Genomic DNA, 17,098 nt, shown 5'->3' with positions numbered 1-17,098 from the left:
TGTTCACACGATGAATGTAAATCTCATAGGCTGAGCTATTCACTCTTTTAGCTTTGGTTTTGGTCTCCGCCAACTCTTGATGGAAATATCTGGCTCCTTAGCTGCTAAATGCTCCATTGTGTTAACCAGCAAGGTGCTAATTTTTCTGTTTGTAGTTAGTATGAAGTAGGTTTATCAGAGCTGTCTATCTGAAAACTGCTGCTAACCTGTCTAGTAATGATGCTAATGAGCTGTGAGACCGAGACAAATCAGTAAAGCTGTAGGCTGTAAAACCAAAATGAGCTAAACAATGCTATCACTACAAAGCATTTTAACATTGCACACAGTAATTTTGTTTGTATAAAATTAATGATTGTAGCTGTTTTAACAAAAAAAGGAGAAAGGAAACCTAACCAGTATTGTTTTTATCATACCTTTTTTTTATTTTCATAATTTTACATATTTATAAAGAAGTGTGCTGATCATAATGAAAAAAAATGTTTTTTTCATTTATCTGATTTTAACACAGTTCATAATGTCTTACGTTTATATATGCGCAGTCAGTTCTGATTTTCAGTGTGTAACTTTATTGTGCATCTTATGGGTCTTACAGATTCAGATTATGATGCTCCCTTCCCAAGTGCTGAGGAGGGAGACCCAGGGATTTCAGCAGGGAGACCCACAGGTACAGTACACAAGTGTTTGCTATGGTAATTACCACTAGTGCTAGAGCTTGTCCATTTACTCATGTGTGTTCCCAGATGTGGATGGTGGGACCTTCAGTCCAGGAGATGACTCAGTGTCTGATTCAGAAGAACATGAAGATGAGGGGAGTAATCTGGTGGTTCCCAGACCTGTTGTGGTGACCCAAGAGCCAACTTTGCTGGATTTGCCCCGAGATCCAGTAGACAGAGGCCTTTTTGAGGCCTACACTTACAGTGGTACATTATTGAGGAAACTCACCCACACACATTTATTCTCTCCACCAATCTATATCTCTGTCCTTAGTCATCTTTCTCTCTCTTTCCATGTTTATAGGAATTTCCTCCCCTCTTCTCAGTTTCAGACCTTTCAGTCTGAGGCCAGGGAGCAGATACATGTTGGAGGTCACTGCCAGTAAGTTTCTCAACAATAAAAAAAAAAAAACAGTAATAAAGACATTTTTGCCCACATTCTAGCGTTATATCAGCACTGACCATGACAGAATGAATTGATGGAATGACAAATAAATGTGAACTTGAACTTGCCCAAAATAAGTCCTGAATCTATCATAATCCATGTGAGGAAGGGTTTTGAACCAGGAGCAAGAGGTTTTCCTTATTGTTGGTTACAATTGTCTTTCATTCATTGCTTAAAGATGGGCCATGGAGATTTTTCTGAACACAAAGCCAGCTAACATGTGAAGAGTAATAGATGAGCTAAATGTTAATGTTGATTGAATGTGACGACAGCGAAACAGATGTACTGGTTTCTTATGTTTTGTTCACATTTGCTATTCAGCTTTTAATTTTTATTCACAGGTATTTAACACTTTTGCAAGAGCACAGTGTAATAAGTATGTGCTTTGATTGTCCTGTAAGAGAGATGCAAAATAGATTTCTTTATGGATCGTTTTCTGGATGGGAAATCATCATGGTGGCTTCTACAGTAAATAATGATGCCAAAATAAGTCCTATATTTGCCATCATTTATTTTTCTAATGAAAATTGAGGGCAAGGAGATCTGGATTATAATCTGATTTTTATCTGTTGCACTCAGAATCTCATCATAGTTTTCTCGGCCGGACTCAGCTATTCTTAAAAACCAAGCCTGCTCCAAAGGGCATGATGTGCCAGGTGCAGCCGGTCCAAGGGATGGAGTTACACACACATTTCAGCATCTTCTGCACCTCAGGAAAAGAGGTATCTCCTGTCTCAGACAAACCCACGCACATGCATACACAAATGTGCAAATCAGCAAGCACTCAAAATCCTCTTACTTAAAGGAAAAGCAAATCTGATTTAATCAATTGGAGGGAGTCTAGGGTATTTCTTTTTATTTTTTAAGTGTGTTTTCTTCTCCATCTCCATCCTCTGGGCTTTCTTTTCTTTGCTACTTCATACTTACTAATCAACCATCCCATTTGTGCTGAAGGATTTACTGTATGAGCACAGCTTCAGTGTGGGAAGTAGACCCCCCAGGGTGCTGTACCAGGGGAGAGATTTCCAGTACTACTTCAGCCTCCCTTCAGGTGACCCTAATGATGACTATAAAGGTAAACACAAACACAGAGAAGGTCACACACATAGACAATGACTAATGACTATTAAAGTACACAAAGATACATTATTGTGACATTTTATCACTGAGATTTTCTAGTGATTACCTAAGTGAGATTAATTGTTGTTGTTGTTGTGTCCGTAGTAACTATTTATACTGAAATCAGAAGCAGCACATATGGCACATCGACTAAACGCTGTCCTGTCACCGTCCAAGTCCGACCAACCTTCCTCAGAGACGCTTCATCCCCTGACGATCCTGATCTGCAGCTGTAAGATCAACCAGTCACCTTTAATCATATCATCACATCACATTGAGGTCGTGTTCCTGTTTTGCAGTTTTAGTAGAGATGCACCCCTGTGTGCTCAGCTTCAGTTCAAGGTGACATAGTATTTGTAAACGACACAGGAAAATTGCAATAACATATTGTGCCAGAAAATTCACTCTGAGAGATTTAGATTTTCTAGGTTTTGATTGAAGAAATACACATCATACTGACTCTGAAATGATTTAAAATCTCACTAATTTATGGTATTTATATACCCCAGTAGTACCACTTTTTAATAATTCATCCTTTATAAAGGATTTATAAGTTGATGGCTGATGTTTTTTTATATGTGCAATAAGGCTTTTATTTGGACAGTTTTACTTGCCATCATAGCTGGAGTTGCCTAATAAAATATTAGTAAATGTATTAAATGCTCTAGAGGCTGTACAGCTTTTCTTCTGTGGGCTTAATTGGTAAGGCTGTCTATTGGAGTGGTTCTCATAGAGCTCAACAACAAAAGATGTTGTGCAGGAGGATATACAAAAGTTGAAAATGAAAATTTCTGATCGCTAAAGCATTAAGAAATGATTTAAAAACATTAATAAAGCAGTTAGGCAGAACTGTCATACTTGTGGTGGTAGTAACTCTTTCTCTCCAGTTCAGGGTCAGGTCTGAGGAACCTGTCGGCTCTGATGCGGCTTGGGAACAGTAGAGCGATCCGTAACTACATCAGTCTCCTCTCCAGCATTTTGAACCGACTCAGCCTGGACACCAAGGCCAACACACACATACAGATCAATGTACGCAATGTGCTCATTGGCACAGTGTGTGAGCTCGACAGCACTGAACAGGTACACACATATGGACCTACACTGCACTCCTAGACAAATATTCTCTCACTCTCTACTTGTGTTTCTCAATCATACAGTCATTTTAATAAAATGTAATTTATTTCATAGGCATCACTGGTAGACAGCATCTACACTCTCAAAGAACTTTTACAAGTTACAAATCAGGTTGGTGGAAGGTTATCTCCTTTCATGGACTTTCATGGACAAAGAGACAGTACTTTCTTTATCCTTTTTATCATTTAATCAATTTCATCCTTTTTATCCGATTTATCCTTTTTCCTTTTTTAGGTAACATTAGCGAGTGCCAGACGAGTGACAGTTCATGTCCAGGCCATCTCAGACCTGTTTATGGAGTCCAGTGGTCCAGTCCAGTATCATCTGGACCACTGGACCCTCAACACCCTGGTCGCCCTGCTCTCATACATCCTGCAGGCTGCTGTCACAAATAACGACTTCACACCTGAAATGTCCAGCGCGGATAATATTACACAGGTTTTGGAATTGGGCTCACCCAGGGGTGAAAACATAAGAAACACCATTGCTTCTCCTAATGGCTACAAACCAGCTTCATCCACTGGTGATCACGTCAAACTGGGAGGATCAACTGCACCAAAGCAGATGGTACAGCTTGTTATTGATATTCTGCAGACTGCGTCAGACCTCATGCTGGTGAGTGAAAACAAACATGTTTTTGTACATGTAAACATGTTTCTCCAATGTACCTCCATTTATCGCTCTAATGATATCCATTCTGTTTTTCAGAAGTACATTTTGTTCCACAAGGTCCAGGAGCACAGAGTCAGCACAGATCTCATCGCCTTATATGCCACATACCAAAACCAAACCTCCACAGTCATCAGCAGTGGCTCAACCGCCGTCTACATGTCTGCTTCTCTGATCCAGCTTCTGTTTGTTCGTCACCGTGGAGACACCGAGAGCAGGCAGGATCAACCATGTGTGCTTAGCGTGCTGACTGAGCACACCCACAGCCCTTACACCTGCGCCCACCATCCCGCACAGGTGAGAGCAGCTAATATGTGGACATTCAATGATTTAAAGACGAGGCCTCGCTCTTATTCCCTCTGCCGATCTCCAGCTCAGTGGACCAGTGGTTGACCTGAGTCTGTACAACTGCAGCGTGAGGAGAAAGATCCCCGTTCGTTCCTTCGTTCTACCAATCACCGTTGAGCTGCGACATCCACCCAGAAATGTATGTTGCTACTTCTTTCTGTTGTTTGCAGAAAATTAAAAGTGCCCCCTGGAGTTTTCTTGAAACCAAATGAGGTTATGTTTACATTTAGAGTTACTTACCAAATTGCATTGTCTGTATCCTTGAGGTCTAACAGACATGCTGAAAAAAATATCTGCAAAAAAGATCTTTAATCTGTTGTGTGCATGATGTGATCGTTGAGCTCTAACTAACTCCAACAACATGTCATCATATCTTTGCTCTAGAAGAGCTCTGTACATGAGTACGTCCTCCTCCGCACCCAGGTCAACTACCACAGCTTCAACATTACCCAGGACCACTTGCAGCATGCCATCCAGCTGAGCGTGGTGTTCACGCCACCGCCCAACAAGGTGTTTCCCATCATGCTGCTCTTCAGGTAGACTCGTAGTAACTGGGGTTGTTGTTTTAAAGCTATTATCAAGAATGTGACAAAAACCAAACCACGAGCCTCTGTTGTGGCAGGATGTTTGAGAGGCCGACTCCCAGCATGCACCATCTGCACAGGATTCACCACTGGGAGACCAACACCATACGCATCACTCTGCCTCCATCCTATCTCAATGGTAGAAACCTTTTGGTTCCATCTATCGTTTTCTAGCTCTCTAACTCCTTCTCCCTCCTGGTGTTTCCGTTTGTTAAATTACTGGTAATTCTATAAAGTATAGATCAAATTGATCAAGTTTGCCTTTTCTTAACACAGTTTTTAAACAGAATATGTAACTGAAGTCATTTAACAAGGTTTTAGTAAAGTGTAAAGATTTGTTATTCTATTTTGTTTATTTCTTTTCCCTCCTGCTCTTTCCATCTGTTAGAATAACTGTCATTTTAGAGAGAATCTATCAAATTCATCATCCACAAAAATCCTTTTTGTTTTCTGAATAAAGTTTGGATACAAATGAAAAAGGCTTTAGCATTGTGTTAAACAGAAGTAGAAAGCTAAACAGTACCATGTGTGGCCAAAATCAAAATACATTCAAAACAAAACAAAACATAAACAATGAGAAAGTAAAATTACCATAAAACTTTATGATCAGTTAATAATCATGACTGGCATCGACAAATTTTAAAAACCTGTATTCTTTAGTAAAAGACAATGATGAGAATAAAACTAAGTTGTGATCATATCAGAGAGCTGACATGTATTATTCACCATATGACTCTTTTTAAGTCACTAAGACAATGCACTCAGTGTGATAAGTGTCAGATTATTTGCTTGCTTTGACGTTTCACATGTACTTTTGGTAACTGTGAAAAGAAACTCACTCACCAAGGTCCTACATTTTCTAGCTGCAGGAGTTGGTCACCTGGCTCTGCTGAATGCTGATTTTGGGAAAGCACCCAGACGCAAGCATCTGAGTGAACAGATCAGCTACAGTCTCACGGTTGTTAGCAGCCTGTGTTTGTCCTGGGACGGCCACCAGGGGGCCTGGACACATCAGGGCTGCAGGACACAGCAAGCAGACATGGCCACTGCTGTCAACTGCAGGTAAGGATGGCTCAACATGAGTGGACATGAGAATGTAGGACCTTCAGAGATAAGCAAACACTGACAAGGAAGAAAGAAGTGGATGTTGTGATGACTGACATACATGAATCACTTCTTGCTTGCTGGTATCTGCTCTTTGTCTCAGTTGTCACCAGTTGAGGCCGCTCACTGTGTTGCAGCAGCAGATCCAGAGCAGCCCTGACGCAGCTGATCTGGACCCGTTCCTAAGGTGAACTCATCCTTCTGAGGCTTGAATGACGTATTTAACAAGATTCTTCGTAACATCTAAGAAAACAGATTTTTTTTGGGTGTTTTTTTTCAGATTTTTATACCATATATGTCTGCAGCCATTAACTGCCTGAGTCCTGTGCGTCCTTTCTGCCATTCTGTCACTTCAGTTTTCCCTGTGATCTGACTGTGCTGGGTGTACTGGTGCTGTGTGTGTGCCTGTACATCCCGGGGTTGGTGGTGTGCAAGAGAGCTGATGATATATCCGGGAAGAATCGAAGAGTCCATTATCTTTCTGACAATTCTCCATCTGACCCACACCTTTATGCTGTAACCATCCACACTGGTCTGTGCTCTGCAGCCAAAATGAGTGCAAAGGTAAGGCTGTCATTTGTTCCTTTAAACCAGTCATTCAAACCTGTAAATATTTACAGTATCTGCATTCTCATAATACTCACAACACTGACAGTAAGCAGTTTGTTTTATGAATACATCACCTGTATTTTCTTGCTCCAGTTTCTTTATCGTGCTCTTTATCTTCCTAAGCTGCAATTTATTTGATGGCCATGTCACTAACCCAGTTTTTAGAGTGACGCTGGTCTGGCTGCTTCTCTGAGCATGGGTTGCTTTACGTCAAACTGAACCTGTTTGTTCCTGTTTTCCACCTCTGTCCGACTGATATCATTCCCTGTTTCACCTCCTCTCTCACAGAGCAGCACCGCCTCATATCACCTGTTTAGACAGTAAGATGTACTTTGACACAGCTCACCCAGTTCCTGTCTTTACTAACTTGTAAAACAGGTCACTGAACAGGACTATGAGAATTAAACAGATGTCTTGATAACAAATGTAAATAAAATATAACGCCAAAGATCCTTGAACACTGAGCTGAATTTAAAGTAAACAACAACTAGTTTGAGATATGTTCTTTTCAAAATAATTTGTAGCAAATGCTTTCAAAACAAGAACATTAATGTGGATGATGAATAATTATGAGGACTAAAGATTTTTAGTCTAAGCCTAAGACTCAGTTACAATTGGAACATAGTTCCTCTGAATTGAAATGACCTAAAATTAAAGCAGCACTTAAACCTTATAGTCATGGTATTATTTAAAATCTAATGTGTTGCAGAACGATGTCACAACAAAAAAACATGTGCTGCAATGAGCTTCACTGCACTGCATGGTATAGGTTTGCTTGGAGTAGTAGGTAATACAGTATATGGATCCATACAGTATTACTCACTAATATTCACTGTAGTCCATGGTCATTCAGAATGTGCAAATGTTTTTTGATATTTTCATCTAACTAGACAAAAATATGCACAGACAAAAAGTTATTTTACAAGTGTTTCTATTTTTTTTTTTTTTTTAACACAGTGATATTAAAACTTGAAATGTGGGTATTTCACAGCTGCGCTCACAGAGGAAAAAGCAGAAAACCATCAAAGACAGTACGATTATCAGTGTTATCAGAAACATTGTAGCTTGCCTGGAGAGCCATGTAAATCACATCCCCCTTTTCCAGTTGAAGCACTAATCCATTAGACAGTGTGACATGGCTGATGGTATCGTTTTGATCTGAACTCCACAATATTCTCTTGTTATTGTGATAGAGAATAGAACCGAGTATAACTGAAGCACGGTTCTCCCAAATGGTGAATCTGAAGAAGTAGGCTCCTCTGACCGGGGCTGTGAAGATACCTGCATCAGAGGAAAATCAGTGAGGGATGAAAACTGTCTTTTTCTCACTGCTAAGTGATCTCTCCCCTCTGTTTAATGGGTAGTTATGATACTTGAGCAAACCTAAGCAAAAGGAGTCTAGGAGCTCTGGGCTCGGTTTTGCTTCCTTCCCAAAAAAAAAAACTGCAAACTAGTCTCATTGTAGCAAAGCAAAGGACTTTTGTTTTATTTGTTTAACTAAGAAAAAATGCACCACAAATATCTAAAAAAAAAACCTTTATCTAGGCTACTTTGGGATATGTAGGTAAAGGAGGTGGGTACCTGTAGTTGGGTTGTAGGCCTGTCCGATGTTGGTGAAGATTTTAACAAACTTGAGTGTGATTTCAGTATTAAAGGGTCCAACTGGTCCTGCATCAGTGAGACCGACAGAGAACGCCACCTTTGGTCGCTCTAAGTGAAAGTTGAAGATGCACAAACAGTAGGGAAATCCTGAGTCTATGAACAATAGTAATATCTCTTTTGTTTATATATATAACGCTACTCAACCATGCAACATAGCCACACTGTTGTGAGTGGAATCAAAACTTCAATCGCTTCATTTCTGTCTAATTTAAAAACATGAATCATGATGTCGCTCAGCATTGTGCTGTACTGAATATGCTCCTTAGATTACCAGAGTCATTTCTCATTACCATAACATTTCACTTTATAGTTGTGGATTATTTAGCTTACCTGAGTTCTCTCTCTGAAGCTCCTTCACCTCATTTTCACTGGCGCTCACTCTGGCCTCCAACGCTGTGAGCACATTAACATCTTTATCATAAAATCAGTTTTCACATTTTTCATTGATTGCTTTGTAATTTCAGACTGGGGGGCGGGCCCCTCTGAGGGGATATAGAGTCACTGCAGCTGGGGTGTGGATGAGCAGCATGCTGACTTTTTATTTCACTAAAATTCAGCATGCATCCTTTTTAGTAGAGCATTAGTGTCCTTTCATCGTTAATGGTTGATAAAAATTGTGGGTGGGTAGTTTTGCACATCTTGTTGTATAATAAACTATGTTTACTTTTTAACAAGTTTTTTTTTTTTTTAGTCTTACCTGTGTTCTCTCTCTTGAGCTCCATGACCATGTTTTCACTGCTGTTCAGTCTGGCCTCTAAAACTGTAACCATGAACATTTTTCATCAAAAGGTTCAATATGAACTTCACTGTGATTATTGTCTCACTAAATATATTTCTATTATCATTTTAAAAAAAAAACTTTTTAATGATGTTTGTAGCTTACCTGTGGTCTCACTCGTGAGTTGTTCGACCTCGTTGATGCTGGCAGTCAGTCTGGCCTCCAAAACTGTAAATACATTTCAAGTTTTTCACCAAAGTGTTAATTATGAGCCTCACCTTTATCCTACTATCACTAACATGTTGTTGATAAACTGTAACATGCCAAATTTTACATTTCGATTTTGTGGTATTAATAAAATGTTATCATTAACCTTAGATCTCAGTAAATACATACAGTATACACAATAAAGATGTAGTAATATTTTTTCACCATTTTTTTCACCAAATAGGAAAACTGTGACAAATACATTTTATACCAATATATAAAAGTAAACAAATGAAAATACTTACCTGCATTCTCATTTTCAATGGCTGTCAGTCTGGCCTGTATGACTGGGATTAAAGCAATAAATTACTCATAAAAGTAATTAGTGCCATTAATGAACCTTGTATGAAACTGTGCAGCACTATGTGACTGACAGTCAGTATATGCTCTGATGCATGTCACCTGTGTTTTCTTGTTCCATATTCTCGATCTTGATCCCTTGTTTGATGACCATGTCTCTCAGCTCCTTCAGCTCAGCCCAGATGTCAGGGGTGATGTTGGTCTGGCTGCTGCTCTGATCATGAGTTTCTTTTACTTGCTGTTTCTCAGACTGAACCTCTGTGTTCTTATTTTCTTCATCTGGCTGGATGATATCGCTCTCCGCCCCCTCTCCACTCTCAGCCTGAGCCCACGTCCGGTGCAGGCAGAGCAGCAACACCAGAAAAGCTGCAGAACCCCTCATTCTGAAATATCACCTGCTTAGCAAGATGCACTCTGACACACCTCATTGCTCATTTCCTGTCTTTATATCCACTAAAAACAGCTGCTGTATGAGAATGAAACAGGTGTCAGATAACAGATTCAAACATAACATCAAAAGACCCTTTCAAAGTATCAACAGTAATGGCTTAACTGTGAATCACAATTTCATGGTTTGATCTTTTTTGAGTGTGTGTGTGTGTGTGTGTGTGTGTATGGGTTTCCCAGGCTTAGATTAAACAAAGCCTGTTAGATTCAGTTCTTATGTGTGTCTGGGCATCTGTCTCCTTGTGTGTTTATCAGGTTTACATCGTGCTGTATGGTGAACATGGGTTCTCACACACAAGAGAACTACATGTTCCAGGGTACACTCTGTTCAGGAGGAACTCTCAAGACACCTTTATACTCAGGTAAAATCCTCCAAAATCTCCAAATATTACCTTAAACAAATTAACTATTTATTTTTATATCTAAATTACTGCTACTTCAGTGTAATCTTTGTGTCTGATACCACAGCACAGCAGACAGCTTGGGCCCTGTGTGGGGGGTTCACATCTGGCACGACAGCTCTGGACCATCCCCAACCTGGTACCTCAAACAAGTGGAGGTATCTGAGGTAAGGACCACGTGTTTTGTGTTTGTGGATGTGCTCTGTGCTTGGACTAGACTAGACTAGACTTTATTTGTCAACCTTTAAACCAGGTGAACAGCGGTCATGTGAAAGGACGTGCTTGGCTCTGTGTTGGCCAGTGCTGGTTGGCTGTGAACAAAGGTGATGGCCGGGTGGAGAGGATGCTGCGTGTTTGCACCCATGGATTAGGTTTTGCTAAGGTAGAACACGCACATAAACACCTGAACATGCAAAAAAAAAACCTTCTAGCTTTTATTCTCTGCTCCTGTGTGACCCTGCGTCTCCACCTTTATGCTCGCAGATGTCGTGTTTTAAGCTATCTAACTACTTGGCCGACTGTCATCACTGGATGTCTGTGTACAGCTGCCCCTGCCCTAACTTGTTCACACGCACGCAAAGACTTAGTGTGTGCCTGCTCCTGCTGTTGGGATACGCATGCGTCAACACAGTAATCATATCACAAATGGATGATGAAGTAGGTTGATCAAAATTCAAAATTTGGTGCAAGAAAGTTTTTAAACGTGTTATCCCTAAAGCTGTGGTTTCCAATCCCTTGTTTACAGTTGCTGTTCGAGGTGGGTATTCTTGATGTATCAGCTGTCTCCGTGACAACAGGAGCATTAAGTGTGGTGGCAGTGTTGCCCGGAGCAACAATGATATCTTTTCTGTTTCGACTGCATGAGGTCAAGCTGATGAGGTCAGGAGTCCAACGTGCAAATGGTAGAAAGCCCGACCAGGACTGTCTTGAAGGTGAGGGTGGGACTTGAATAGAGTGAGTTAAGCTTCAGCACAGATTTCCTCCTGACGTGGTCTTCTGCTGTTGTAGCTCAGCCACCACAAGGTTCAACGTGTTGTGCATTCTGAGATGGTTTTCTGTTCACCACAGAGAGTAAAGAGCAGTCCTCTGACCGAGGTCATTCATTTAATTACCTGAAGATGTGCAGGTGTTCCTAAGAAAGTGCTTGGTGACTGTAAATTACCATCGAGCCATATGGTTCTGTTTCAACCCTCTATGCATTATTTTAAAATTTTATGTGCTCTTTTTGCATTTTTTTCTTGTCTCCACACCCTCCTCCTTCCTTTTTCTCCCTTATTTAATTGTTGTCCTCTCTCCTCACAGATGCCCTTTCAGGAAATGACAGCGTACTCCATCTCTCTTGGAGCAGTCTTAAGCAGTGGATACAGGAAGCCTGGAGGAAGAAATACCAGGTTACAATGAGAGCATCAATCTTTTTCTGTTTTCTCTCTTTCCCCTTCTCTAGTGTCTTTGTTCTCAAAGCATTTTTCATCCCTGACTGACCCTTCTTCTTGTGTTGTAGGGCACAGACCTGCTGTCAGTGTCTACTATGATTCTGGAAAATAAAGGCACAGATGAAGAACCTGTAATCCAACCAGATGTGATCATAAGGCAGGACGGTGATCTAGCAGTTGAGAGTAGTATGGGACCAGTGCTTCAGAATTTGTTGCTGATTTCAGAGGAGAAAAATGCTGATCAAGCAACCCATAGAAAAGAGTTTGATGATTTAAGTGGAAGTGTCAAAGTTAATGGACCCAAGAAAGATCTTTTGTCCAGTATGAGGGATGAAGATCAGGCCATTCAGGAGGATTACCAGATAATCGACAGACTGAAAGGGGGAGAAGTTGGACCAACATCCCCGTGGAGTCACTATGTGGCCTGGGCTCTCTGTCTGCTACTGTCCCTCTCCGGCCTGGTGCTTGCTGCAGTGCTGGGAATGAGGTAGTAGTTGTGTGATTGATGTGATTTTGTGTGATGATTTTTCAAGTAAATGAATGGCTGGGTAAAGTAAACTATATTAGTTTATTAATAATTATTAATGCATTTGTGTGACTTTTGTGTGATGTGTCAGATTCAGCAGCAGCAAAGTTTTGCTTTGGATCCACTCACTTTTCTTCTCCCTGATGTCTTGCATCTTCGTCATCCAGCCAGCTGTGGTAAATTAATACCTACCTGTTGCCAACTACATGCATTTCAAATAAATAGAGGTGTAATCCCTACCCCTAATTCAAAACAAAATAAATGTGGTCTTTACATTGGAAAAATAGTTCTTTCTCTTTTCCAGATACTTGCTGTGGCAGTGGCTGTTTCCTTTTGGTACAGGAAAAGAACAGACTTTCATTCTTTCTCCAAAATTGAAGAGTTATTGGTTGCTAGTCAGCCAGAAGAGCATTACGGACCACCTGCTTTCCCCCAAGAAAGATGCTCATACCTTGAGAAGGTGATAGCCAGAATCTATTTCTTTTTAAACTGTTCTGTTCTTCTCTATTGAAATGTCAAGTCAATTATTTCTGATTGACAGCTGCTTGCAGCTCGTCAGCGAGCTCGGTACCTGCGTCTTGTGCGCCCACCAACTCCAGCAGAGCTGAGGAAAACTCGTAGGAGGAAAAGAAGAGAGACTCTTATCTATAATACCCTCAGGTGTGTCTGTGTGTCTGTGTTTGTGTGTGGGGGCAGCTGATTGTGTATGATTTAAAACTGCATAAGGAATTATCTGTTTTTCTTTGTCACCCAGGGATCTGTCTGTCTGGGTCTCCATGGTTTTCCTGATGCTGTGTGTAACATACAGCAGCTCAGTCAGTGACCATTACCTCCTCAATAAAGCTGTCAGAAAACAGTTTATAAGGTAACGCTTGCACACACACGCTCTCTCTCTCTCTTTTACTAAAACACTCTAAGTATGACAAAATCATATTTTACCTTTCAGCAGGAATGACGATATTGATTTTATGTCCATACAAAACCACGAGGACTGGTGGAAGTGGACACAGACGAGTCTGCTAAATTTGCTCTACAAGAACACATCAGCCAAAACTGAGGTGAGCAATGACTAAAAACTCACCAAGTTCCATGTCACTAAAGCAGGCTGGTGAAAAAGTTGTAGACTCACCCTGTCAAGGATTGAAAATGTGAAAATAACTTGCCTTGACAATGTATGCAGGTCTATTTAATCCTGGAAAGATCCTATTCTATATTTTATCTATATAAAGCCAAACCAACACATTTTAACAACTTGATAGTTGGGTGTCATTCAGCAGCAGTCACACATCTTGATTGGTGAAGCAATCCTGTGGAAGAAGGAAGCATCCAGCTCATTCTGGGACCAGGTAAGTAGCAATGGGAGACATTTACATGTAGTATTCCACTAGTTATTCATAGTTAATCATAGTTTCCACTTATGAATCAGTGAAAACCATTATGCCATATGGAGTCCCACAGGGATCCATTCTTAGGGGGCCTAAGAATTCTGTTCTGTTATGAAAAAATAATGTGTTTAAGGAGGAAAAGATTCAGATTTTGCACACAGTGAAATTGATGGATGATAAGTTTTCCATAATAAATAAAGTATGTAATATTCTGTGTTTTAAAATAACAGCCATCAAGAATGGTCAAGTGTGTTATTTTACTGATATTCATTTTAAGTTACATTCCTCACTCAATATGTCATCATACAGTTGTGTTTTGCAGTAGCCCACCTGTAGAGCGCTGTATTACAAATATGTACCCAGTGCACAAAAATGGATCCAGTAGTGGATTCCATGTATTTTCCATGTAGATCATTCAGAAGGCAACTTACTTTACTGAACTTTTATTATAACAGAAAAATCCAATTTGTGGAAGAGTGATTTCTGTTAAGGTTTTGAATTGATCACATGAAGCGGTGAATGTATCATCATCCTGACAGGTGTTTAAATTTGTAACTGTTTGTTTGATTTGCAGTTTGGTTCAGTTTGAGGTGTCGTTCTGTCCTTCACTCCTCAGGTCTCCTCTGTGACTTTTGTACCAGAAAGTCTTCACTTATTCTTGTCAGGGAGAGGAACATCCACTTATGCGCACTCCACTGTCATGGCCTCCATGGCAACACCCCCAAGTACATGTGGTCACCTGGGCTGCTATTCATGGCCAAGTACTACAGTTGGATTAGGCCACACAAAGTGAGAGTTACACAGGACGTCATCATCATTTGAGTTTTTCTGAAGAGATTTCTAGAATATTTTCTTATAGGATCAGGTGTTGTTCATGACACTGATGTCCACTCTCATCATCAGGTCTGACGCTGCATCCAAACTGAATCTCCTGCATTCACATGGCTGGTTGGGCAGACAGACGGTGGCCCTGAAGGTCCAGTTCACCTTGTTCAGCCCTGCACCCAACTTGTTCACCAGTGTGACCCTGCTCACTGAGCAGAGCCCCACCGGTGTCCTGTTGCCCTCTTTCAAAGTCCAGTCAGTTAGGGTGTATCACACTCCTGCTGTGAGGGACTATGTTGTTATGGTGTGCCGGGTAAAATGCTCCATCGCTTTTTATCTGTAAAAACAAATAATCTTTGACACCACCATAAATCTACCAGCAAATATTTACACAACAAACTACTGATGATTCATCTTATTTTAAAACAAACACACTTTTGTATAATATTCTCACTAACTGCACTAATACTTGTCAGATTTTAGGTGAGTTTCTGTCAAAAGCCTGAAGGTTCCTCACGTTTTCCTTTCCTCCCTTCCAGCTCCTCTTCCTCCTCTTGTCTCTGCTGCAACTCTGCCATCAAGTGTTCACCATGAGGCAGCAAGGGCTGGTGGGCTACTGGAGGACACCCTGCAACTGGCTGGAAGTGAGTCTACCATATATACATAAACACATAAGACCAAAAGAAATGATTCCAACATAGTAAGAAAAAGATTAAGACTTACGCAGACATAGTTGGAACACGTGAACAGGCATGTGCACACACTCAGCCATACGCCAGTGCAAACAAGATCACAGTGACCTAGCAGGAAGGGTAAAGTAACCTGTAGCTCTTAAACTAACATACCTGTGAAAAAAAAACCACACAGAAAAGTATTTGAAGGTCAAAGCACTCAGCAGGGTTTTAATACCGAGCGGGAAACGTGTCAGATTATGCACCACTGCTGTAGAAATAAATATACCTCACTTTCTCTTTGCTTCTTTCTCTTTCGCAGGTCACTCTGCTCACAGTGATTCTGGTGTACCATGTGTATTACATCTATCACTCCATTATTATCACGGATGTCGTGGAGGTGCTGCAGAGACACAAACAGAGAGGACATGTTGATGTTGGCTTCTTGGCTACCTGGGAACAAGTGAGAGAAAGAGAAAGGGGCAGATGAAGGCAGGGAAAGGAGGAGCAGAGAAACAGGAAAACAAATATTTAATGTTGAAAGACATTTCACTGCATGTCCTGCTTGTATCTATTACAGAAAGAGCCTCACCTTTAATAATTATAGTTATGAGTTTAATGGCAGAACACTTAACAATACGTTTTAGTTATAATGCTTTTTAAGAAGTCACAAATATACAAGGGTTGTTGTTTTTGTTAAATCAGAAACACAAGGAAAACCCAACAGGTCACACTGTGGGAATTCAAGAGCACAGCAATGCTTGTCAGTGATGAAAATGTGCCTGTGTCTCTGCAGGATATTCGTACTCTGCGCGGTGTTACACTCGTCCTTCTCACCATGAAGTGTGTGACTGTGTTGAGGGCGAACGGGGCCGTAGCTACCTCTGCTACGCTCTTGACACGCTCACTCTCCAGCCTCTTCTGGCCAACGGTAAACACAAATGGCAGCAACACAAGTTATGAAAGCTGTTAATCCCAAACACTTCCTCTTATATTACCACTCAGAAAACAGAAAGTCACAGTATCCAAGTTATTGCATCAACAGAAATGGTGCTGTTTATAGGGAAAGTTGATAAAAATTCAATTGTAGCTTTTCAAATGTTCAACTTTCAAGTGTGTTAGAGTGTGAGATTCGTCCCTCAGCACTGATAACAGTAGCCTCATTAACTAGCCCATCTTTCAGCTGGGAATCATCATCAGCAATACATCTGTGAATGAAAACCAAATGGTGCATTTGTAATATTATATAGGACATCATGTACAACTTGTCTGCATTGTCTTATTGATGCAGTTTTATCTTGAGACACTAGATTTTTATTCTCTCAAAGTTATTCCCTAAGACCTGTGTGTGTGATTATTTCTTCTTCAAAATGTCAGACTTTTGTGATTCTAAATTGTGGATTTGGTTAGAAAATGCTCATGCTAAGCTCAGTCCTCCAACAGAGATTGAAAATCAACTCTTTCTCCTGTCCTAGATTTCAGGTCTGATCCTGCTGGTGGCGCTGTCCTGCGCAGGGAATCTCCTGTTTGTACAAAGCTCCCGGGCTTTCAGCTCAACTCCCCGCTCCCTTCAGACTCTGCTCTGTCACTACTGGGGTCTCAGACCTGCCAGAGGCCTCCTCCTCTCTGGACATAATTTCCTTTACTGTGCAGCTCTCTATCTGTCTTCCACTGTGGTGTGGACAGCAGTGGTACATAAAAGTTTGTTTTTTTTTCTTTGTAAAAGTTGTGACTGAAT

General features: G+C 40.7%; 2 protein-coding genes and 1 long non-coding RNA gene across 4 annotated transcripts in view; 1 reads left to right on the top strand and 2 right to left on the bottom strand.

Annotated features, from left to right (window-relative positions):
- The window catches only part of LOC139625435 (polycystin-1-like protein 1), a 33,816-nt gene that overhangs the window by 14,656 nt on the left and 2,062 nt on the right, over positions 1 to 17,098 (top strand). The window contains exons 17-51 of the mRNA XM_071485407.1: positions 593 to 664; positions 741 to 920; positions 1,018 to 1,095; positions 1,738 to 1,880; positions 2,113 to 2,233; positions 2,383 to 2,509; positions 3,165 to 3,357; positions 3,466 to 3,522; positions 3,646 to 4,026; positions 4,120 to 4,377; positions 4,454 to 4,567; positions 4,813 to 4,964; positions 5,051 to 5,151; positions 5,876 to 6,074; positions 6,220 to 6,303; positions 6,473 to 6,680; positions 10,375 to 10,481; positions 10,588 to 10,687; positions 10,774 to 10,902; positions 11,004 to 11,177; positions 11,266 to 11,452; positions 11,823 to 11,911; positions 12,022 to 12,440; positions 12,571 to 12,655; positions 12,784 to 12,939; positions 13,021 to 13,139; positions 13,234 to 13,344; positions 13,426 to 13,537; positions 13,757 to 13,825; positions 14,481 to 14,653; positions 14,768 to 15,002; positions 15,229 to 15,333; positions 15,683 to 15,823; positions 16,157 to 16,291; positions 16,836 to 17,051. Coding sequence (XP_071341508.1) covers positions 593 to 664; positions 741 to 920; positions 1,018 to 1,095; positions 1,738 to 1,880; positions 2,113 to 2,233; positions 2,383 to 2,509; positions 3,165 to 3,357; positions 3,466 to 3,522; positions 3,646 to 4,026; positions 4,120 to 4,377; positions 4,454 to 4,567; positions 4,813 to 4,964; positions 5,051 to 5,151; positions 5,876 to 6,074; positions 6,220 to 6,303; positions 6,473 to 6,680; positions 10,375 to 10,481; positions 10,588 to 10,687; positions 10,774 to 10,902; positions 11,004 to 11,177; positions 11,266 to 11,452; positions 11,823 to 11,911; positions 12,022 to 12,440; positions 12,571 to 12,655; positions 12,784 to 12,939; positions 13,021 to 13,139; positions 13,234 to 13,344; positions 13,426 to 13,537; positions 13,757 to 13,825; positions 14,481 to 14,653; positions 14,768 to 15,002; positions 15,229 to 15,333; positions 15,683 to 15,823; positions 16,157 to 16,291; positions 16,836 to 17,051 — 5,330 coding nt within the window. The remainder of the gene's footprint in view (positions 1 to 592; positions 665 to 740; positions 921 to 1,017; positions 1,096 to 1,737; positions 1,881 to 2,112; positions 2,234 to 2,382; positions 2,510 to 3,164; positions 3,358 to 3,465; positions 3,523 to 3,645; positions 4,027 to 4,119; positions 4,378 to 4,453; positions 4,568 to 4,812; positions 4,965 to 5,050; positions 5,152 to 5,875; positions 6,075 to 6,219; positions 6,304 to 6,472; positions 6,681 to 10,374; positions 10,482 to 10,587; positions 10,688 to 10,773; positions 10,903 to 11,003; positions 11,178 to 11,265; positions 11,453 to 11,822; positions 11,912 to 12,021; positions 12,441 to 12,570; positions 12,656 to 12,783; positions 12,940 to 13,020; positions 13,140 to 13,233; positions 13,345 to 13,425; positions 13,538 to 13,756; positions 13,826 to 14,480; positions 14,654 to 14,767; positions 15,003 to 15,228; positions 15,334 to 15,682; positions 15,824 to 16,156; positions 16,292 to 16,835; positions 17,052 to 17,098) is intronic.
- On the bottom strand, positions 7,640 to 10,090 carry LOC139625434 (cerebellin-4-like). The gene is made up of 7 exons (XM_071485406.1): positions 9,775 to 10,090; positions 9,618 to 9,659; positions 9,271 to 9,333; positions 9,085 to 9,147; positions 8,718 to 8,780; positions 8,307 to 8,435; positions 7,640 to 8,006 (listed from the first exon to the last, which is right to left on the bottom strand). The coding sequence occupies exons 1-7, from the start codon at positions 10,052 to 10,054 to the stop codon at positions 7,723 to 7,725; spliced, it is 924 nt and encodes a 307-aa protein (XP_071341507.1). The 5' UTR covers positions 10,055 to 10,090; the 3' UTR covers positions 7,640 to 7,722.
- LOC139625437 (uncharacterized) lies at positions 14,103 to 15,817 on the bottom strand. Of its 2 annotated transcripts, none has more exons than XR_011691890.1 (3): positions 15,650 to 15,817; positions 15,207 to 15,339; positions 14,103 to 15,026 (listed from the first exon to the last, which is right to left on the bottom strand). It is a non-coding gene; the product is annotated as an uncharacterized lncRNA (long non-coding RNA). The 2 variants fall into 2 exon arrangements; XR_011691889.1 differs by lacking the exon at positions 15,650 to 15,817 and adding an exon at positions 15,413 to 15,526.

Source organism: Trachinotus anak, unplaced genomic scaffold (assembly GCF_046630095.1).
Source record: "Trachinotus anak isolate AG129_WGS33_773 ecotype Australia unplaced genomic scaffold, CSIRO_AGI_Tana_v1 ptg000009l, whole genome shotgun sequence".
Lineage (NCBI taxonomy): Eukaryota > Metazoa > Chordata > Actinopteri > Carangiformes > Carangidae > Trachinotus > Trachinotus anak.
The sequence above is the reverse complement of the archived record's forward strand: the minus strand, read 5'-3'. Positions and strand labels throughout refer to the sequence as shown.

Bases quoted from the DNA above. Each gene is read 5' to 3' on its own strand.
- LOC139625434 (XM_071485406.1), bottom strand. From the start codon at position 10,054: ATGAGGGGTTCTGCAGCTTTTCTGGTGTTGCTGCTCTGCCTGCACCGG. The intron at 9,660-9,774 runs GTGACATGCATC...CTTTAATCCCAG, and splicing joins TATGGAACAAGAAAACACAG to TCATACAGGCCAGACTGACA. The intron at 9,148-9,270 runs GTAAGCTACAAA...TCATGGTTACAG, and splicing joins ACTCACGAGTGAGACCACAG to TTTTAGAGGCCAGACTGAAC.